General features: G+C 43.1%; 1 protein-coding gene and 1 pseudogene across 3 annotated transcripts in view; one reads left to right on the top strand and one right to left on the bottom strand.

Moving 5' to 3' along the window:
* Nucleotides 1-19,376, top strand: part of LOC308470661 (cytochrome c pseudogene) — a 351,629-nt pseudogene that overhangs the window by 250,132 nt on the left and 82,121 nt on the right. The window lies entirely within an intron of this gene.
* RPTOR (regulatory associated protein of MTOR complex 1) overlaps nucleotides 1-19,376 on the bottom strand; it is a 313,545-nt gene that overhangs the window by 51,110 nt on the left and 243,059 nt on the right. For both annotated transcript variants that reach the window (XM_080993602.1, XM_080993601.1), the window contains exons 22-24: nucleotides 11,641-11,744; nucleotides 10,323-10,506; nucleotides 7,273-7,383 (exon numbers count right to left, since the gene is read on the bottom strand). In XM_080993602.1, the coding sequence (XP_080849728.1) occupies nucleotides 7,273-7,383; nucleotides 10,323-10,506; nucleotides 11,641-11,744 (399 nt within the window). The remainder of the gene's footprint in view (nucleotides 1-7,272; nucleotides 7,384-10,322; nucleotides 10,507-11,640; nucleotides 11,745-19,376) is intronic.

The raw sequence follows: 19,376 nt of genomic DNA on the forward strand, positions 1-19,376 counted from the left end.
TGTCAGCCATTGTTTCTTTATTCCAAAACCCAGGTGTAACCTGATACCTGCAGCACCTAGCAGAAACTAATTCAGTCTGTAATTTCATCTTGGAATAGAAATGAAATGCTGATCACGTGATTAAAACATGCAGTCTAATTTTTGTACTTTTAAATCTTGTTTCCCTTGCCCCCACCTCCCATTTGGATACCACCTAGCCAGATGAAGAGCTAGAACTAAAACTTAGCTCACTAGTTCGTGATATTTTGGCTGGTGCTTATAAATTCTGGTTTTGGAGAAATACATGGATTATTCACATGTCCATTCTGGGCCTCCTGGAGGCACTAAGCGCACACAGGTCTGTTGGGTGTCCGTGTCTTTGTTGCTTCACAAAATATTTCTCCCCCAGAAAGCCCAGCAAGAGCTATGTGTGCTCACTACCAACAAGGTAGGTTACTGTAATGAAAAGAAAAGAAAAGAAGAAGCTGGAATAGAGGACTGAAAATGGGATCAGCTAACAGAGGCCCTCAGGTACATATCCCCACTCCCGCCCCGCTTTGCTGAACTCTTCTGTACATATCATACCACACAGCTCTGGGATTTGTTGTGTTGAAGCATGACAATAGAGGGCTTCATACTCACACAACACCCACCTACCCACCATACAACTGTATATGAAGTTTTAGGGCCAGCTTGGGGGGGGGAAAAGCTCTCTCAACCCTGAGCCTATAAAGTACAGCACTATTCAAAATGCACGGCAATATTTTGTTTAGTTGTCTGATGCCACTTGTTATCTTATTATGCCCTCCTCTGTTCGTTCGTTTTTTAGTAAGTATTTTCTGGAGCAGCAGCAGTGGCTGTTCAGTGCCTTACACTGCTGCACTTTAACATTTTTGAACCCAAGACCGCAGACACTGATTGCGGACATGAACCAACAGCCTTTGCCGATTTGTGGCTCCACAGAAATTTAGGGGGAAGCTTATCTTGAACCTGGAGGTTCTATATTGTCATCCATTGATAAGACTCATCCTCCATGAATCTGCCTGTTCAAGTGGTTCTCAAAGCACTGGGAAGGGGGGCACGTTCAGCGGACCAGTTAATACCACCCCCTGACAACTCAAAGTACATACATAATTCTTATTTTAATAACTGTAGTCTTGCCTATCTAATGCGATGAATGTGCCTGCTTCTTGCAAGCAAAGTTATATGAATTCATTGCAAGACATATTTCAGCCTTTTTACATTACCCAGCATGCAAGAAATCTATTGTACTGCCTATAGGGAGACATTTATTTCTGCTCCCTCTTCAGCTGACAGACTGTGCATAAAATACTGTAGCAGAGTAATTTTGGAAGATATACATGTGTACACACACACATACACACACACACACACAGGTGCAACACAGGAAGTTGTCATGCCAGTATGAATTGGCATGAATTTCTGGCAACTCATCACTATGAACACAACCTCTAACTAAGAACCTTACATCCAGAAACTTGTGCTGCTTTGGATGGATGCTCACAATTCAAATTTCAATTGCCTAGTCTAATTCATGAGAACCTTCAGCGTGTCTCCTTAGTTTTGTTCTATAAATGCATCTGTGATGCATGAGGATATGTTATTATGGGGGCGAGAAGGGTGCTTTTTATGTTCTTGTGATTTTAAAATGAAGCCAAAGAATACCAGCCCTTGAGTTTCCTGAGTTCTAATTCAGATTGCATAGACCTGATGAAGGGCTTTGACCTTATCAGCTGAAAAGTACTCTTCACACTGCTCAACAAGATAGGATGCCCATCTAAGCGCCACAAAATGGCCATGTCCTTCCACGAGAACATGTGTGGCACAATCCAGTATGATGCTTCATCCTCAGACACCTTCCCTTTAAAGAGCAGTATGAAGGAGGGCTGTGTTCTTGCCCCAACTCTCTTTGGCATGTTCTTCTCTCTGTTGCTCTTCTATGCCTTCAGCTTGACAGAAGATGGGGGGGGGGGGGTCTGTTCAATGTGGCATGTCTCCACACCAAGACAAAAGTGTGGTGGGTTCTTATCTGAGAGATGTTGTTTGCAGATGACGAAGACTTGAGGAAGCTCTGCAGAGACTCATCAAATGTTTTTCCAAGCCTGCATGGAGTTTGGTCTGACCATCGGCCTAACATCTTGGGTCAGGGTCTTGCTAGTACACCATGCACCAGCATTTCTGACCCCAGGCTTGAGGTGGTAGACAATTTTGTTTAACTGGGCTCCACCATAACCAGCAACCTTTTCCATTGATGCTTTCCACATGTGCTGTATCAGGAAGAACCAGGGGTACCACATGGCAGGACAGTCTCAAAGATGTGTTGTTCCAATGTTACCTTCCCAGCATGTTCACACTTCTGTCTCAGTGATGTCTACACTAGATTGGTAATGTCCACAGATGAAAGATGGCAGGACCCCCAATTCTATGGGGAATTGGCTTCAGGCACCAGGCCCATTGGTAGACCAACTTTGTGTTGTTCTCTACAGCCACGGCAAGCACTGTAACTCTCTAACAGTTTGACTCCAATGGCACACTCTTCCATTCTCTCTCAAGACATATGGATGCCAATGAATTCAGATTGTAGATAAACAGCCTGGTGACAAATGGAAACCCCAAAGATGCATGAAATGAAGCAAGGTCAACTCTTGGTCCAAGAAGATTATGTGACTTGCTGACCTCCCTCCTGGATTAGAAAGCTTTTACTTAAGGCAACATGTTCCAGTGTTGCTTCAACATTAATACAGCTAGAAACAGCAAAGAGAGTGAGACACCAACAGTTCTGCCCTTGCTGTTGAAAAGCAGAGGCTTTAATTACACAGCAAGCAAAAACTGGCATTTTTAAAAAAAGTTTGTTGTTGATGTCCCTCTGGGACAACAGACAGGCAGAATACTTAATCACTGCAACTCTCCCAGGAAGCTCAAGTGCTATCTGGATCAGAGAAAAATTGTTTGTTAACCCTCATGGCACACAAATAAAATATGAACATAACGTTGCTCAACATAGCATGTGAGCTGAAAGATTGTGCTGTATTTGGCCTACATTCTTGTGCTCAAATCTTGAACCCACCCCAGCCCAGCTCTCTTCCCACTTCACCTTGCTTGTGTGTAGGTTAGATATAATGTGCAAAATGCACAATGAAGGTTTGGCATTTCGGCAACAGTCAGAGGCATAGCATTAGCTTGCTCACGGTATTAGATGTAAATTCCAGAATCATGAATTCAGCACTGCCTCTTTACTGTGGAGATGAATAGAAGCATGATGAGAGGGGAGGGAGCAAGTTTTTCTTTGAACACAAACCTCTGTAGTAATTAGCAAGGAAAGATACAGAAAACACAGCTGTTTGCAGCAAGTATGCAGACAGCTGCTTAGAAGCTGTCCTTCCCTGTACCATTGTGATGATTTTGGTGTCATTATTATACATAATTTATAAAGCATTGTTTGGCGTACAACCCACCTCTCATTCATATTCTGTGAGGCAGGCTGCTATTATTCCTGTTTTTACTAATGGAAATACGGGCTGAAAGGTTGTCATCCAAGGTCCATGGCTGAATGGGACTAGAGCCCTCATTCTCGAGGTCCAGAAAGCAGACTGAATGACTTGCACTGTGCAATAGTTGGGCTCTTTCTCATGAGGTTTTCTTCATTTTTTAGTTTGTTTCCTTCTTGGTGGGCCATCAAAAATGGCTGGGGAACACTGCCTCCAAATGCCTTGTTTACAGGCCAGTTAATCACAGGGGCTTGCCTACCCTCCCTCCTGCAAGCCATCTATCACTTTTACACCTTCTCTGATGTTGCTGCGACATTTCCTCCCTTACAATCTCTCTCTGTCCTGGTGTCCTCTTACTCCTTGCTGTCCTCCTTGGAATAAAAGGGAAACGGTCCTGTCAGGGGTTCAGGGACAGAGGCACAGGGTAGGCAGGAGATGGAGAGCGAAGGGGATGAATCCCAGGACAGCGAGGAAGAGGATGACAATGACTCAAGAGATTCCATGAGTCTTTCCAGCAAATCAGAGGATTCCCAGAAGGGGGCGCCGGTGGTCAGGGCCAGGGGAGCCCCAGGGGGGACGTGTCAGGAACAGGGGGCCAGCAGGGGATCCCAAAGTGGCAGCTGGGCGTCAGGACCAGCCTCCCCGCCAGAGTGCAGCGAAGGGGGTGGAGGTTCCAGTGTATCAGGGGAAGCAGCTCCGGCAGCAGAGAAAGGAGGGAGGTCGAAGCAAGCCACCCTCCCGGAAGGGGAGGGGAGTAGTGAAGGGAGTAGTGTAACTGTCAAAAGGAAGGTTAGAGGTTGGGCGCGCGCGCCAAGTTCAAATGTAGAGGCGCGCGGAAGTACAGGGAGCCCGGAGGAAGAGCCAGGTCCCAAAGCCCGCAGGAGGGGGGAAGAGCAGTCTGGGGATTCCACGTCAGGGGAATCCAGGAGGGGCGAAACCCCAGGGGGCAGGAAGACCCTGCGGAAAAGGAAAGAGAGGAAGAGGTGGAGCAGCGCAAGCTTCTTAAACTGGTGCAGGGGAGGGACTGACTCAGAGGGGACTTCAGCGGTCTAAGCGTAACAGACGTAGGGCTGCGCGCCTCGGATGTGAAGCAAACAATGAACTGCAATAAACACTTTTGTATATAAGAAGAGATTGGCGTTGGTCTTTTGTGAGCTGAGACTTGAGGCAGCCCTGACAGGTCCCTTCCAGCTCATCTCCTTTCCAACCCCCCCAACCCCATCAATCCACCTGGAAGCTGGCAAGCACAAGGAGCCAAACTGCCTTGTTGTCTTTCCCATACACATGGTATAGGACTGGCTGCAGCTTTCTATTGAATGCATATAGCTAAAGGGTAAAGGGACCCCTGACCATTAGGTCCAGTCGTGGCTGACTCTGGGATTGCGGTGCTCATCTCGCTTTATTGGCTGAGGGAGCTGGCGTACAGCTTCCGGGTCATGTGGCCAGCATGACGAAGCCGCTTCTGGCGAACCAGAGCAGCGCACGGAAACGCCGTTTACCTTCCCACCGGAGCGGTACCTATTTATCTACTTGCACTTTGACGTGATTTCAAACTGCTAGGTTGGCAGGAGCAGGGACCGAGCAACAGGAGCTCAGCCCGTCATGGAGATTTGAACCGCCAACCTTCTGATCAGCAAGTCTTCGGCTCTGTGGTTTAACCCACAGCGCCACCCGCGTCCCATTGAATGCATACTTGATGGTAAATTTGGCTTACATTTTCTGTGAATTCTGTGGCCTCCTGCCTGGTGTGCTTCCTGCACAGTGGGGCAGCTGTGGTAGTGTGGAAGGCACTAGATTCCTCTGGTGGGTTAGGCTCAGGGGACAGCATATGTGAAGCTTCTGCCTTAGGCTGTGTGGACTCAGGACCACCAGCCTCAGATTATATGTGCTCCAAACCACCAGCTTTGTGCCCTGTGAGCTCTGAATCACCAGCTTCAAAAACAATGGCTTTCGGTGAATATGTGAGCCCTAGGAGAGGAGATTGCAGCCACTTTGCTCCTCACTGGTCATTCTGCTGCTGCAGCTAAGCCATGGCTTGGCATGTCTACTGAACTTGAGTATATGGTTTATATCTCTCCAGACTAACCATGAACCAAGGTTTGCCCTATGGTTTATAGCTCATGGGTTGACTAGGAGAGCTAAACCACGAGTCCAGGTCTGGAAAACACACTATGTCATGCTTAGTTCTGTGCAGCACAGCAGGAAAACAACCAGGGAGGAGCTAAGGGGCCACAATCTCTTTGGGAGTCTGTGCATTTGCACTAAGCCACAATTTGGCTTATCATTAGGTACAGAGGATGTGCAAGTCATTTTACTTTCTACTATGACTGCTTGATTGTAGGCAACAAAGCTGCCCTGATAACATAACCTGCTCCATGCCTGAACTAGAGAGTAGCTGCCACACTAAGTACCCAGAATCTTGTATGGTAGAATGGGATCCCATGGCTGTGGAAAGAGATCTGCCATCCTTTATGGTGTGCTGTGTATGTGGAAAGGGAGCCTGCAATCCTGTTGATCCACATATAGGTTCTTGCTACCACCCAATATGGCCCATTATACCTTTTTGCAACAAGTGGCACTACAAACAGGGCTAAGACGGAGGCCCTAAACTGTGTCATGATCAAGAGAGCCCATAGCATTACCTCCAAATGTGTACTATTCTAACAGAAAAGACAATGAAATAATACACTTTTATATTTGAATTTATACTGGTACATAAGTGAGGATGCAATTAAAAACTAACAAACTATCTTGCAGTATTCCTGTTTCTATATAATGTACCCTCTTAGCACATATTATTTGTTTTTAGAGCAGCACAAGAGCCGTTAAACATGAAGTCTATCACTTACTAAGTGGAAGAGTCCACACAGCATCTATTGTGTGTGTTCTGCACATAACACAAAATGTAAAACACTTTCTTTCATGATTTTTTTTGAGAGCACAGCCATGGATGTCACCCAATGATAGCTGATTTATAATCACAGTATGATAAATATGGTACTAAATATGTTATTGTCACATCAGAACAAAAATATATGTTCTCCTGTGTGTTTTAACAGATCATAAAAACTTTAGAAATCTTTGGGGGGGGATTTGTATGTGTGTTTTGTATTTAGAGGCCCCTCATAATCTGAGCCCTAAATTGTAGTTTACTTAGCTTGTGCATTAATCCAGCACTGGCTATAAACATATGTAACCACTGACTTTCATGCCCCATGCCTTTCTTCAGTTTGCAGCATAATCATAGGGTTCCAATGGCAGGACTCTGAATGTGGCAGAAGCAGGGGCATGCTTATGAAAAAATGAGTACAATACAAACCACCACACCCCTTCCACACACATGTATTATTTTCGTACTGCTGATAAAACCATACAGGATGGATTCAGCATGAGCTGGGAAGTGTTAGCTAAAGCACAAAACTGACAAGCAGTTACAAAGCATTCTGTGAATGAAGCCTGCAATATTTATCCATCTGCATGCCAGGCTATTACTGAAGAGAAGGAATCAATAGCTGCTGGGTGTTTTTTGTGTGTGTGTTTAAAATAAATAAATAAATGCTCAACTCCTGGAACAGAAAGTAAATGAACAAAGAGAGAGAGAGAGAGGGCCGTGAATGAGAACTTGGCAGTGTGAATATGCGTGTGTGTGTGTGTGTGTGTGTGTGCACACGCGTGTGTGTGCATGTGTGTACATGTGCAAACTGTAATTTGATTTTTAGGGTGAGGTGCATTCAAATGATTCTGCAATTCAAAAAAGGGCTTATAGAAGAAAGGCAGACTGTACCTTCATCACCGGTTGAGCAAAATACTTGGCACTCCAGTCGCAAAACCCCGTCTGCATTGTTGCTGACATGAAGTTTTTATGCCCCACGGTATCTTCGGCATCATCAGCTGTCTGTCCAGAGAAAAGTGAGGAAACAAAGGTACACGTGCTTCAGTTACAGTACCTGCACACCTGGTTTCTCTGAGTGTATATCACATCAACCACAGTAGGATGTCACCATCCAATAATAGTCTATTGGAACAACCCCGCCCCCCGCCGCCAAATCAGAAGATAGCCTAGTACAGTGGTACCTCTAGTTACGAATGCATCTGTTTACTAACGCTTCAGGTTATTAGCTCTGCTAACCCGGAAGTAGTTGCTCCCGGTTGCGAACTTTGCCCCAGGATGCGAGCAGGAGGTGCCATTAGCGAAAGCGCGCCTCAGGATAAGAACGGTTTCAGCTTAAGAACAGACCTCCAGAACGAATTACATTCGTAACCAGAGGTACCACTGTATATTATTTCTGAAGCAAATCATGGGGGAATGTGGCCATATTTTGCTCTCAAATATTACATGCCACAGAAGTTGCTATGCCCTGTAATAAAGTATCTTGTAAGTATCTTGACCATTTCGGTAACACTAACTAGGGGAAGCACTTCTTAGGGCTGACAACCTTTGTATCTTTCTATGTGGTAGATACCAACATTCTCCTGTGATCCTTTTCAAGGGCAACGTACACTGTTAAGCTCAACCAAATAAAGTCAAGCTCTTTTCACAAACACAAGTACAGAATGCTGTTAAAGAGTCACACAGCCAGGACTGAACAAAGTAGCTGAGGGAGCCCTCCAATCATATTTGCAGTCTTATATGCATACTACTGAAAATGGTGGTGAGGCCACTTGGATGAAAAATATATATGAAAATGCTCATTACATTTATATATGCCACTGTCTTCCAAGGTTTTCCCTGCTCCATTTCATTCTCAGAGCAACCCTGTGAGGTTGCTTAGATTGTAAAAATTGGCAAAAAAAATCTTACTGTGTGACCTTGGGCAAGATTTATTTATTTTTGCCAATTTCTAAAATTGATTTTCCAGATCTTAACCCAATTATACAAATTATTTCCAAATGAATACAATTTTGTTTAAGTGACTTCTCATTTGTCATTCTTGATGCGTCCTTGTCTTCTGATGTTACTGCTTTTACAGCACCCAGTGAGATTTATGGTTGAGTGAGGAACTGAAACTGAATCTCCCCAGTCCTAGTCCAACATTCTAACCACTAATACACCATCCTAACTTTTACCAGCTTGGTTCCTCAAGCTTTACAGTATTTTCTATGAAAGTTGCTACCTATGCCAGGTGGCCAGGTGCTATTTCCAATTCTACCACTGCCTATAAGAAAATACAACATTGACACATGTTTCCAACTATGCAAATGGGAGGTGAAAGGGGGCCATAGAAGAATTCCACAGATTGCTATAATATTATAATAAGTAATAAATAAATTTAAGGACTATGTGCTGTCCCAAAATGCTGTACGTATTTGTTTGAAAGAACCATATGAATTTAGGCCTTTGTAAGGAAATACACACACACACACACACACACACACACACACACACACACTGGCCTAGTGAAAAGTATATTAATGCTGTCTAAGAGGCAGAGACCTGTATTCTCTAGGGTGCCTATTTTAATACTGAACAGGGCACCTGTGTCTTCAGTAGAAGTATAAAAGGGAGAATTTCAGAAGGTGAAATGACACCAAAATGACAAGAGAAACTGGCATGTCCACATTCAAATATCCTTTCTATGAAAATACTACAGAAAAAAGAAGCCCACTTCTAAATTGCATCTGGTAACCTGAATGGCTCCTGAGACTTACGGCTGCAAGTGTTTCCCCTTATAGTCAACACTGCAGAGAGACAGAGCCCAACCGAAAGATCCCTTACATATGTACCTATCTCAAAAAGGCTTTAAAACACTAAACCACAGTGTTTATTCTGCAAGCTATAAGTTCACACAAAAGCGTAGCACATGAAGAAGCCTTTCTCAAGATGCATTAACAGAATTAGGTTACAAAAGGAAACCGTATTTTCAGGGAGAAAAATTGCATGCCATCAAGAATGGCAAAAATATGCAGTGAGGAAGAGAGGCTGGAAAAGATTGTAGGCATAGTATCACATTTCTAGCTGCCAGAGATTTTTCCTGTATCACATTATTATACTAGGTTATGACTATCGTATCTGAAGGACTGCCTTCACTTGTATTTTCCGCTCATATTGATCAGCACCAGAACTTGTAAAGGTAAAGGGACCCCTGACCATTAGGTCCAGTCGAGGATGACTCTGGGGTTGCGGTGCTCATCTCGGTTTACTGGCCGAGGAAGCCAGCGCACAGCATGTGGCCAGCATGACTAAGCCACTTCTGGCGAACCAGAGCAGCACACGGAAACACCGTTTACCTTCCTGCCGGAGTGGTACCTATTTATCTACTTGCACTGCATGCTTTTGAACTGCTAGGTTGGCAGGAGCTGGGATCAAGCAGTGGGAGCTCACCCTGCTGCAGGAATTCGAACCGCCGACCTTCTGATCGGCAAGCCCTAGGCTCTGTGGTTTAACCCACAACGCCCCCCGCATCCAGAACTTGTACTCTACATTTCTTTTCTTGCTGCATTTGTCACTGTATAGTGTAAAGGACTGAAGGACTCAAGCTATGAAGCTCACCAGGTGACCTTGGGCTAGTCACTATCTCTCTGCCTACCCTACCTTCACAGGTCATTTCATGGATAAAATTAGGGGGGGCAATTTTAAAAATCTGCTATATGCAATAAATCGGTTGCATTTATTGTCTTTTGTTTTGTTGTTAAGTCACATGGTGGTGGTTGTTTTTTTATTTTGATTTTTTTTTAAAGCTGTAAAGCTAACAACAATAAATAAATATCTTATTTGTATTGCCAGGATTACAGGAAAATTAAAGATGACATAGCAAAAACTGGAGAAGAAGCAAAACAAATGAGAGTTATTTCAGGGACTGGAGTACAATGAGACAGGGAAGACTATGATCTTACCTGATCTGGGCCCTTGTCAAACATTTTCCTTGTCCTAGGAAACTGGTGGGAGTGTGGAGTGTATTGCACCCCCATGTTGCCCACATTTGCAGGTCTTACAGATGACAGGTCCCGGTTGACCGGCTGCTTTGTCACATCATTAGTCAAGCTGGAGCTACTGGTGCTGGTGGTTGGTGGAGATCCTCTAGAAATGGGAAATCAAATATGGGTGGAAATATTGCTGTACTGGATATCGTTTTACCAGCAGAGTATGAAATCAGACTGCTGAAGAAGATGGCCTTTTGCAACTACAAATTTAAGTTTTCTCTGTCACTTTCCACTTTATTTATTCTTGTGGGTGAAGCCATTCTGCTTTTCAACACTAGGTGCTTTTCCACCCCACCCCCCAAGTGGTATCAGTTGGCCTTTGGCCAGTTGAGATTATAAAGGGAAAACTGACATTTGAAATTAATGTTGGAAATCCCTGCGGAAGCCTTGATGCAGCAGTTGTAAAATCATGTCCCCCTATCTGCAACCCTTCTCTGACGGAAGGGTTACTAAGCACAAATGAAGAAAGTATGTTCTGAGAAACTTTTTCCACTTCTAATTAGTACCTAAAAGCCATGCATTATATTTGGTGCATTATCCCCTACCCCGCAATCTCACAATCTGGAACTGAGTCAGACCATTCATGTGACTGGCAACTGGCAACAATTCTCCAGGGTTTCAGCCTTATTTGGAGATAACCAGGGCCTGAACCTAGGAGCTTGCGCAGTCAAAGCAGATGCTCTACTACAGAGTTATGGTCATTCAAAAACCAAGAAAAAGTGTGTATCCTATAATGTCTGAAGGGTAGCATTTTAAATAACTGAATATAAGTTTTAGGAAACAGACAATGCAACAACTTCCCAATACATTCTCCTAGCCTCAGGGAGGGAAAAACCATTTGTGTCACATTTCAGACATTACAGGATAAGATCAACACTTTTTCCAACACAGAGATTAATCTCCTCCTTTGATGGCTTCAACAGAGTTACGTAGGACACTGTATATGTCACTTCTGACTAACTTTTGGCAAAGGGATTTGAAAGCATCTCTAATGTGGGATGAGTCAGGGTCAGTTTAGAGGGATACTTTTGCAGTGTTGAAGCCTTCATTGCAAGGATTGTCAGATCAGTTTTACAGAGAGAGAAATTTGTCCTAAATTGTCCCCTTATGTGAAATATACCATAGCTTACCTCTCCAGACAGCTGAATGTCTGCATGGCACACAGATACACACTGCTCCTTAAGCACAAAATCAGCTATGAATAACAAGGGATTTAAGATGTAGTACTTACCCCACTTGGTGTATGTGCATGCCCTTGTTGGTAGGACTGGCTGGGGCAGACTGTGTGAGGGAAGAAGTATCAAGGATGCGCTGGGGGCGGGCATTTACCGTCGCCTAGGAAAGAAAGAATGGAAAAACTGAGAAAGAACAAATGCCAATCATAGGAATAAAATTATTTTTACCACCAGGAATAACCTTACTGAACCTCAAAATCAATGGTGGGAAGTGGAAGCAGTCTTCAGCATTGCTATAGTATTGCTATACAACTTAGATATATGCACTTACGACATAAGGCAGGCATGGCCAAACTTGGCTCTCCAGTTGTTTTGGGACTACAACTCCCAACATCCCTAACTAACAGGACCAGTGGTCAGGGATGATGGGAATTGTAGTCCCAAAACAGCTAGAGGGCCTGACATAAGGGTTCATCTGATGCCTATTAATAAAAGGTTCCTAATTCATATGCAAGATATAATATGTTAACATTTGCATTGGTACTTTGGGGGCAGGATTTGGCAATGGAAAACAGGCAAATGAGGTTACCTTTATAAAATAAAAAACTCATTAAAATGACCAATCTGACCAAAATGCCCAACTTGAACTTGATGCCCCAGCAAAAGTCCCTTCCAAGATACTGTGGCGACAGATTACCAGAAACTAGAACATTCAAATCTGCAAACAAATGGACAAATGGTGCTTTATAAAAGTAGCTTAACCCACCTGAAACCATAGATGGAATAAAATTCCCTCTGCGTTCAGGGGAGAAAAACTACTTTCTGACCTCATAACTGGAGGCACTTCCCCCCAAATTCACTTGAGATACTGGGCTGGCGTGAGGTAATAGATGCTGAGGCAATAACTTCAGAAACAACAGCAGCAATAACTTTAAAACCAACATTTTTCCGCCGTTTACGCCTGAAGGAGTATTTTCAACACACACAACAACAAGACAAATCAGAACAAACAACAACTTCACAACACAACACCTCTCAACCCACTGGAGAACAACAACCACCCTCCCAACAGAACACGGACCACCAACTACCACTGAAAAAGTGTTACACAAAAAGGGACTCCACATGGACCCCTCCTGATGGACGCAATACCACACTGGACTTGTACATTGACTGCTTCCGCCACAGAATCCAAACAGATGTAACCAGAAAACACCATCGCTTACAACAAAATCTAAACCATGCTGAAAGGAGAGCCATAGATAATCTCAGAAACAACCCAAACATTATAATTAAAGAAGCAGACAAAGGGGGAGCTGTCGTCATCATGAACAAAACTGACTACATTCAGGAGGCTCGCAGACAACTTTCCAATACCGCCTTTTACACAAAATTGGACTCAGACCCCACACAAGAATACAAGAAAGAACTGAACAAGATTGTTAAGGAGCTACCCCCACACATCCAAGAACAGATCCTCACCAACACACCAACAGAACCTCGACCAGGAACTTTCTATCTTCTACCTAAAATACACAAACCAGGAAATCCAGGACGCCCCATCATTTCAGGTATTGGCACTATTACAGTGGGTGTCTCCAGTTATATGGACTCTGTTCTGAAACCATATGCCATCAGTGCTCCCAGCTATGTACGTGACACCACAGATTTTCTGAGGAAAATACAATCTTTAAATAATCTTCCCAACAATACTATACTAGCTACTATGGACGTGGAATCTCTGTATACCAACATCCCACACAACGATGGTTTACAAGCTATAAGGAACACCATTTCAGATAAAACCACAGCGGACCTTGCCACCAAACTCTGCCAATTTGTCCTTACCCACAACAACTTCAAATTCGGTGATGACCTGTTCCTTCAGATCAGCGGCACAGCAATGGGCACCCGCATGGCCCCACAGTATGCCAACATCTTCATGGCAGATTTAGAACAACGTTTCCTAAACTCCTACCCACTCAAACCTCTCTTGTACCTACGATACATTGACGATATTTTTATCATCTGGACACATGGTCAACAGACCCTGGACACCTTTCACCAGAAATTCAATGATTTTCACCCCACAATCAACCTTACAATGAATCAATCTATGCAAGAAATACATTTTTTGGACACTACTATAAAAATACAGGATGGACACATAGACACCACCTTATACCGTAAACCAACTGACCGACAAACATATCTACATGCCTCTAGCTACCATCCCAAACATACCAAACAGTCCATTGTATATAGCCAGGCACTACGTTACAGCCGCATCTGTTCCAATTCTACAGACAGAGACTCTCACCTAAGAGATCTACAGCAAACCTTCTCAGAACTAAAATACCCAGCAGATGAAGTTAGACAACAGATCAACAGAGCCAGACTGATACCCAGAGAGAACTTGCTGCAAGACAGACCCAAAAAAGAAAATAACAGAACTCCACTAGTCATCACATACAGCTCCCAAGTTAAAACAGTTCAACGCATCATCAGAGATCTACAACCTCTCCTGGACAATGACAGTTCTCTTTCTCAAGCTCTCGGAGGAAGACCTTTCATTGCCTACAGACAGCCACCCAATCTTAAACAACTCCTAACCCACAATAATACTACAACCAGACTTAACACGGACACTGGCACCAGAGCCTGCAATAAACCCAGATGCCAACTTTGCTGCCACATACACCCGGACAACACCATTACTGGCCCCAACAACATCACACATACCATCTCGGGACTATTTAATTGCTCCTCGTCTAACATTGTGTATGCCATCAAATGCCAACAGTGTCCTTCAGCTCTCTATATTGGACAAACAGGCCAAACCTTACGCCAAAGAATAAACGGACATAAATCTGACATCAAGAATCACAAAACAGAGAAACCAGTAGGAGAACACTTCAATCTCCCAGGACATTCTATACAAGATCTCAGAGTAGCTGTTTTACTACAAAGGAATTTCAGAAATAGACTGGAAAGAGAAGCTGCTGAATTACAACTCATTACCAAACTTAAAACAATGGAGAAACCTGGTTTGAACAAAGACATTGGATTCTTATCTCATTATACATGACTAAGCCATTTCTCACCTTCTCACCCCTTGCCTTTTCCTGTAAGACCTATTACAGTCGTTAAGAGTCGTCAACAGGCTCATCTCAGCTATCTGCCAATCTCCGATTCCCACCACCCTTCTAAGTAATACCCCTCCCCACCTTCTCAATATATAGAAGGATCTGGTAACTTCTGTTTCAGTGTATCTGAAGAAGTGTGCTTGCACACGAAGGCTTATACCAAGAACTAACTTAGTTGGTCTTTAAGGTGCTACAGGAAGGAATTTTTCTATTTAAAACCAACAACAACCATAACAACAAAGAAGCAGGAAAATATGTGCAGCAGCTCTTGCAATTCCCAAAAGGTATTCAGATAAGCTTCTTTCACTGCCTTTAGAAATCTTAGATAAGGGAGAGATGGGAACAACAGGCAAAGAAGTGTGAAAAACCAGGCTTCTTATTCAGCAGACACTTCACTTATAGGGGTGTGTCAAATCCAAAAGAGACTGAAACTATGACCATTAAGATCTCTGCAGTTTACACAAAAGGTGTAAAGAGCCACTGACAAGGCATTTGGGAACTCGGGGAAATAAATAGCATGAACAGCAGGCCATTTTCCAATTGTACCTGCATTTGCACTTTACACCCAAAATTGCTGGGTGCAAACTGGATGATTGCAGCAGCCGTGCTTGAGGGCACATATTGCCTCTCTCCTTCAGATTTCACCTTGTTGAGCTGGCCTTTTGAGGCAGTTTTCTTCTCTCCTCCCCAGCTCATTAGGAAAAGGTTCAAGGCCATCACTAGCACTATACCCTTGATCGGGGAAATTGCAGTTGATGTAATAACAGCCACATCTATAAGAGTGAGAAGCTGCTGCTGGAACAGCCAGCATGACAGGTTACATCTTGGGATCAAATTGGCTCTCCATCATGTCTTAGATGGCTATGGAATTTGTGTAGCAGTAAATTATATTTTTGAAACCCTTATTGTCTAACGCTTATTCCCCTGCTGATTCTCTTCTGTTGAGGACATGCAGTTATTAAAACCCAGAACCTTTATATGGTCTTCTAGGACCAGACAAAAGATTCTTCTCCATCTGACCCTCATCAGTGGTGTAGGCTAGTTTCTTCACAGGTCACACCAGAACTGGAAACATACTTTATGTTTCCCAATATTCCAAAGAAATACTCAAAGGCTTTTAGTTATAGGTTAAATCCAGGATACATCCATATATTGTTGGACTCCATGGTCAAAGGTCAGGGGTGGTTGAAGCTATAAAGCTGTAGTCTAGCAACACCTGGAGGACCACAGATTAGCTTGCAATATGGAAGGCACTTATGTTAACATAGGAGGAAACAGTTACAGATGGGTAGCCGTGTTGGTCTGCCATAGTCGAAGTAAAAAAATTCCTTCCTGTAGCACCTTAAAGACCAACTAAGTTAGTTCTTGGTATAAGCTTTCGTGTGCATGCACACTTCTTCAGATACACTGCTGTTGTTGTTTGCTCCAGTGTATCTGAAGAAGTGTGCATGCACACGAAAGCTTATACCAAGAACTAACTTAGTTGGTCTTTAAGGTGCTACAGGAAGGAATTTTTTTACTTCGATAGGAGGAAACAGCTTTCCTTCCTTCTCTGCAAATAAAACTGACTTCAGGAAGCTAGGAGACCTTTTAGGGAGGCTTTTCAGAGGACAGCTTTCTGCAGCAGGAACTTTGGATCGGAACTGAAATATTTAGCATTAATAACAATATTGTTATGACTCAAACAACAGTATTTGTTTGTGTTTGGTGGTACACAATACTGAAAGAAGAGAAGATGTTTAGGCCCCTAAACTGTTTGCCCTAACACCACAGCCAAGATGTACAGCAGCTTCTGAAGCAATACATCCCTTCCAGTAGCTCAAGGCCTTGTTAATACTCTTGTTATATATTCTGATGTCAAAGGTTTGCAATCTTGCTAATCTGGAGGGAAAATCTTTTGACATGCTGGTTTGGAATTATTCATAGGAAAGAAGGGGAGACAAATGTATGATTGTATATATAATTAAAGTAGTTTGTAGGTAGTCCCTTACAGCTAAATTTAGAAACTTAAAATAAGGAAAAGGGACGTGGGTGGCGCTGTGGGTTAAACCACAGAGCCTAGGACTTGCCGATCAAAAGGTCAGTGGTTCGAATCCCCGCGACAGGGTGAGCTCCCGTTGCTCGGTCCCTGCTCCTGCCAACCGAGCAGTTCGAAAGCACGTCAAAGTGCAAGTAGATAAATAGGTACCGCTCCGGCGGGAAGGTAAACGGCGTTTCCGTGCGCTGCTCTGGTTCGCCAGAAGCGGCTTAGTCATGCTGGCCACATGACCCGGAAGCTGTACTCGGCCAATAAAGCGAGATGAACGCCACAACCCCAGAGTCGGCCACGACTGGACCTAATGGTCAGGGGTCCCTTCACCTTTACCTTTAAAACAAGGAAGGTTGACAGCCTGGGTAGACAGGGCCAAGGAACACAAACTCTTTAGTGTGCCAACATGTACTGCCATTGTGTATATTTCAATTCTACCCAGAATGAAAGTTAATTCATTGAACAGAGCCAAACCTTACTGTTTTGGTGCATGTGTAGAGTCATGCAGCTAATCCTAACTTTCAATGCAAGTCCACATTTTATTAGCTTCTTAAAAAAGACAGGCAGGGCAAACTTAAATGAACATTTTGATGTGTTGATGAAAAGTTTCCATTTTTACCATGGTAATTGGCCTTGCAATGCTTCAAGATAAGAGTTCACATGATTTAGGAGTGAGTTTTGGATTGATGGGTGTTTAGTGTGTATCATACTTCATGTGCTGGGCAGCATTCTATGTTGTTTGGGGTCTGCTATTCCAGTTAAATTTTATAATGGACCAATGGCTGTATAAATAAAGCTGATCTGATGCTTCAAGAGCAAGTGTATCATACTTCACATCTTTTCAGGAACATAGCAAGTAGGAATCTCTGCTAGAAACGCTCTGGAGTATTCATACCATCATTCCAGGTGCTAAAATATAACATAATATTTTTACAACCACATCAAAATAGTTGTCCCACTGGAAGCCCTCTGTGATGAATGAAATTTGCTCAACAGCAAAAGCACAATTCAACCTATACTGAGTTGTCAAATCATCCTAAATTTTAAAAAGCAGAGATGAGAGATAAAGGTTGTATGGTCGGTCACTATAATGAAATGCCATAAAACTAGAACCTAGGCAATGATGTAATGGTCTGAGATGCATGAGATCTATCATGACTTCAAAAGGGTAGATTCAAGTACAAGCTGCAACCGTTTATGAAGTTTACTTATAATAAACATATGAATCGACACTTTATAATGAACCTTTGCTGACCTATCACAAGTGCAGATATCCTGTCTGCTCAGCAATACCAGTAATCATCACGGGGTAAACACAATCAGTGCTCAATGTTATGTCAGCACTGTTTCATGGGACACGCAAGAGGTCACTGCAATAGTTCCTTTTACTATATGATAACTGTCAGTTATGTATCAAACACTTAGGTTTCCACTGCATTTCCCATTCCACCAAAGAATGCTCAACAACACCCTGCCAAAAAGCGTAGCCATTTTCTGTTGTCTTCTTTATGGAGCCAAGAAAATGCACAGTACATTCTGGGATGTGATCCAGAAATTCTTGTGTGAGCAGAAAACATCTATTACCACCAGGTTAAAAGACTATCTGAACAAGTACGCCAAATGTGAAATGCCACAATTTATTTATTCTACATGATGTTGTAAAAGCTCAAAGAGTAGGAGACACAAAGGATGAATGGCAGGTGAATAATTGGCAGCAGCTAAAATCCTTGGCCACAAAGAACACTTTCTGCTCCCTTTACTATTTCCCAATCCCTGGTTTCTGCAGTCACACATATTAACCTTATCATATTTGCAAATTCTAAGGCCATCTGGACTTGAGCTATCCCAAGCTTCTTTGACTGTTGTGGGACATGGCCTCTCCCCTTCCAAGTCTGAGGACCTGCACAATTGCCATGGGTTTTCCTTAGTGATATAACCACAAAGCATTTGGGTTGTGTGTGTGTGTGTGTAATTTATTTGTAAGCTAAGGAAATGGTTCCCTCCAAAATATGGTGATGTATATTGTATAAAGTATAAAGTATAAACAGAAATGCAGGTTGTGGTGTCCAGAAATATAATGAAATTTTTATTTACCTGGTGATGCTATTCAAAGGGAATACTGCCCATCCATAATTATGATGAAGAAGTCACAATATGACTCCTCTTCCTCCTCTTCTGCCTTCAGAAACAAATAGCACATGTGTGCCTACCAACCATATAAAATGTGGTACTGCCTGGACACCTCAGCTTCTATCATATCAAGTTTGGCACTTTCAAGATGGAGAGAAAAGGCAACTTTGACAGAGATGGTAGATAATACCACTATTCATTGATTGCTGTCTGAGCTCCCTTTGAATGAGCATATATAACCACTTATTGGAAGACCTTGCTTCTAAGCCATGCCAATGCCACTAGTTCCAAAATGATTTAAAGTATTATCATACCAAACCCATTAACTGATTTGGCAGCAGCAACTGTATAACCAAAGTGAACGATGGGAAAAGCGAATCATATGGCTGAGTAGTGCTTCCTGTTATATATCATCTCTATATATTTCCTGGAAGTTGGGAATGGCATGGTCCATCATAGATCCTGTCCACCTTGCAATTCTGTTATG

The sequence above is a fragment of the Podarcis pityusensis genome (assembly GCF_964106645.2).
Source record: "Podarcis pityusensis genome assembly, chromosome: 2".
Taxonomy (NCBI): domain Eukaryota; kingdom Metazoa; phylum Chordata; class Lepidosauria; order Squamata; family Lacertidae; genus Podarcis; species Podarcis pityusensis.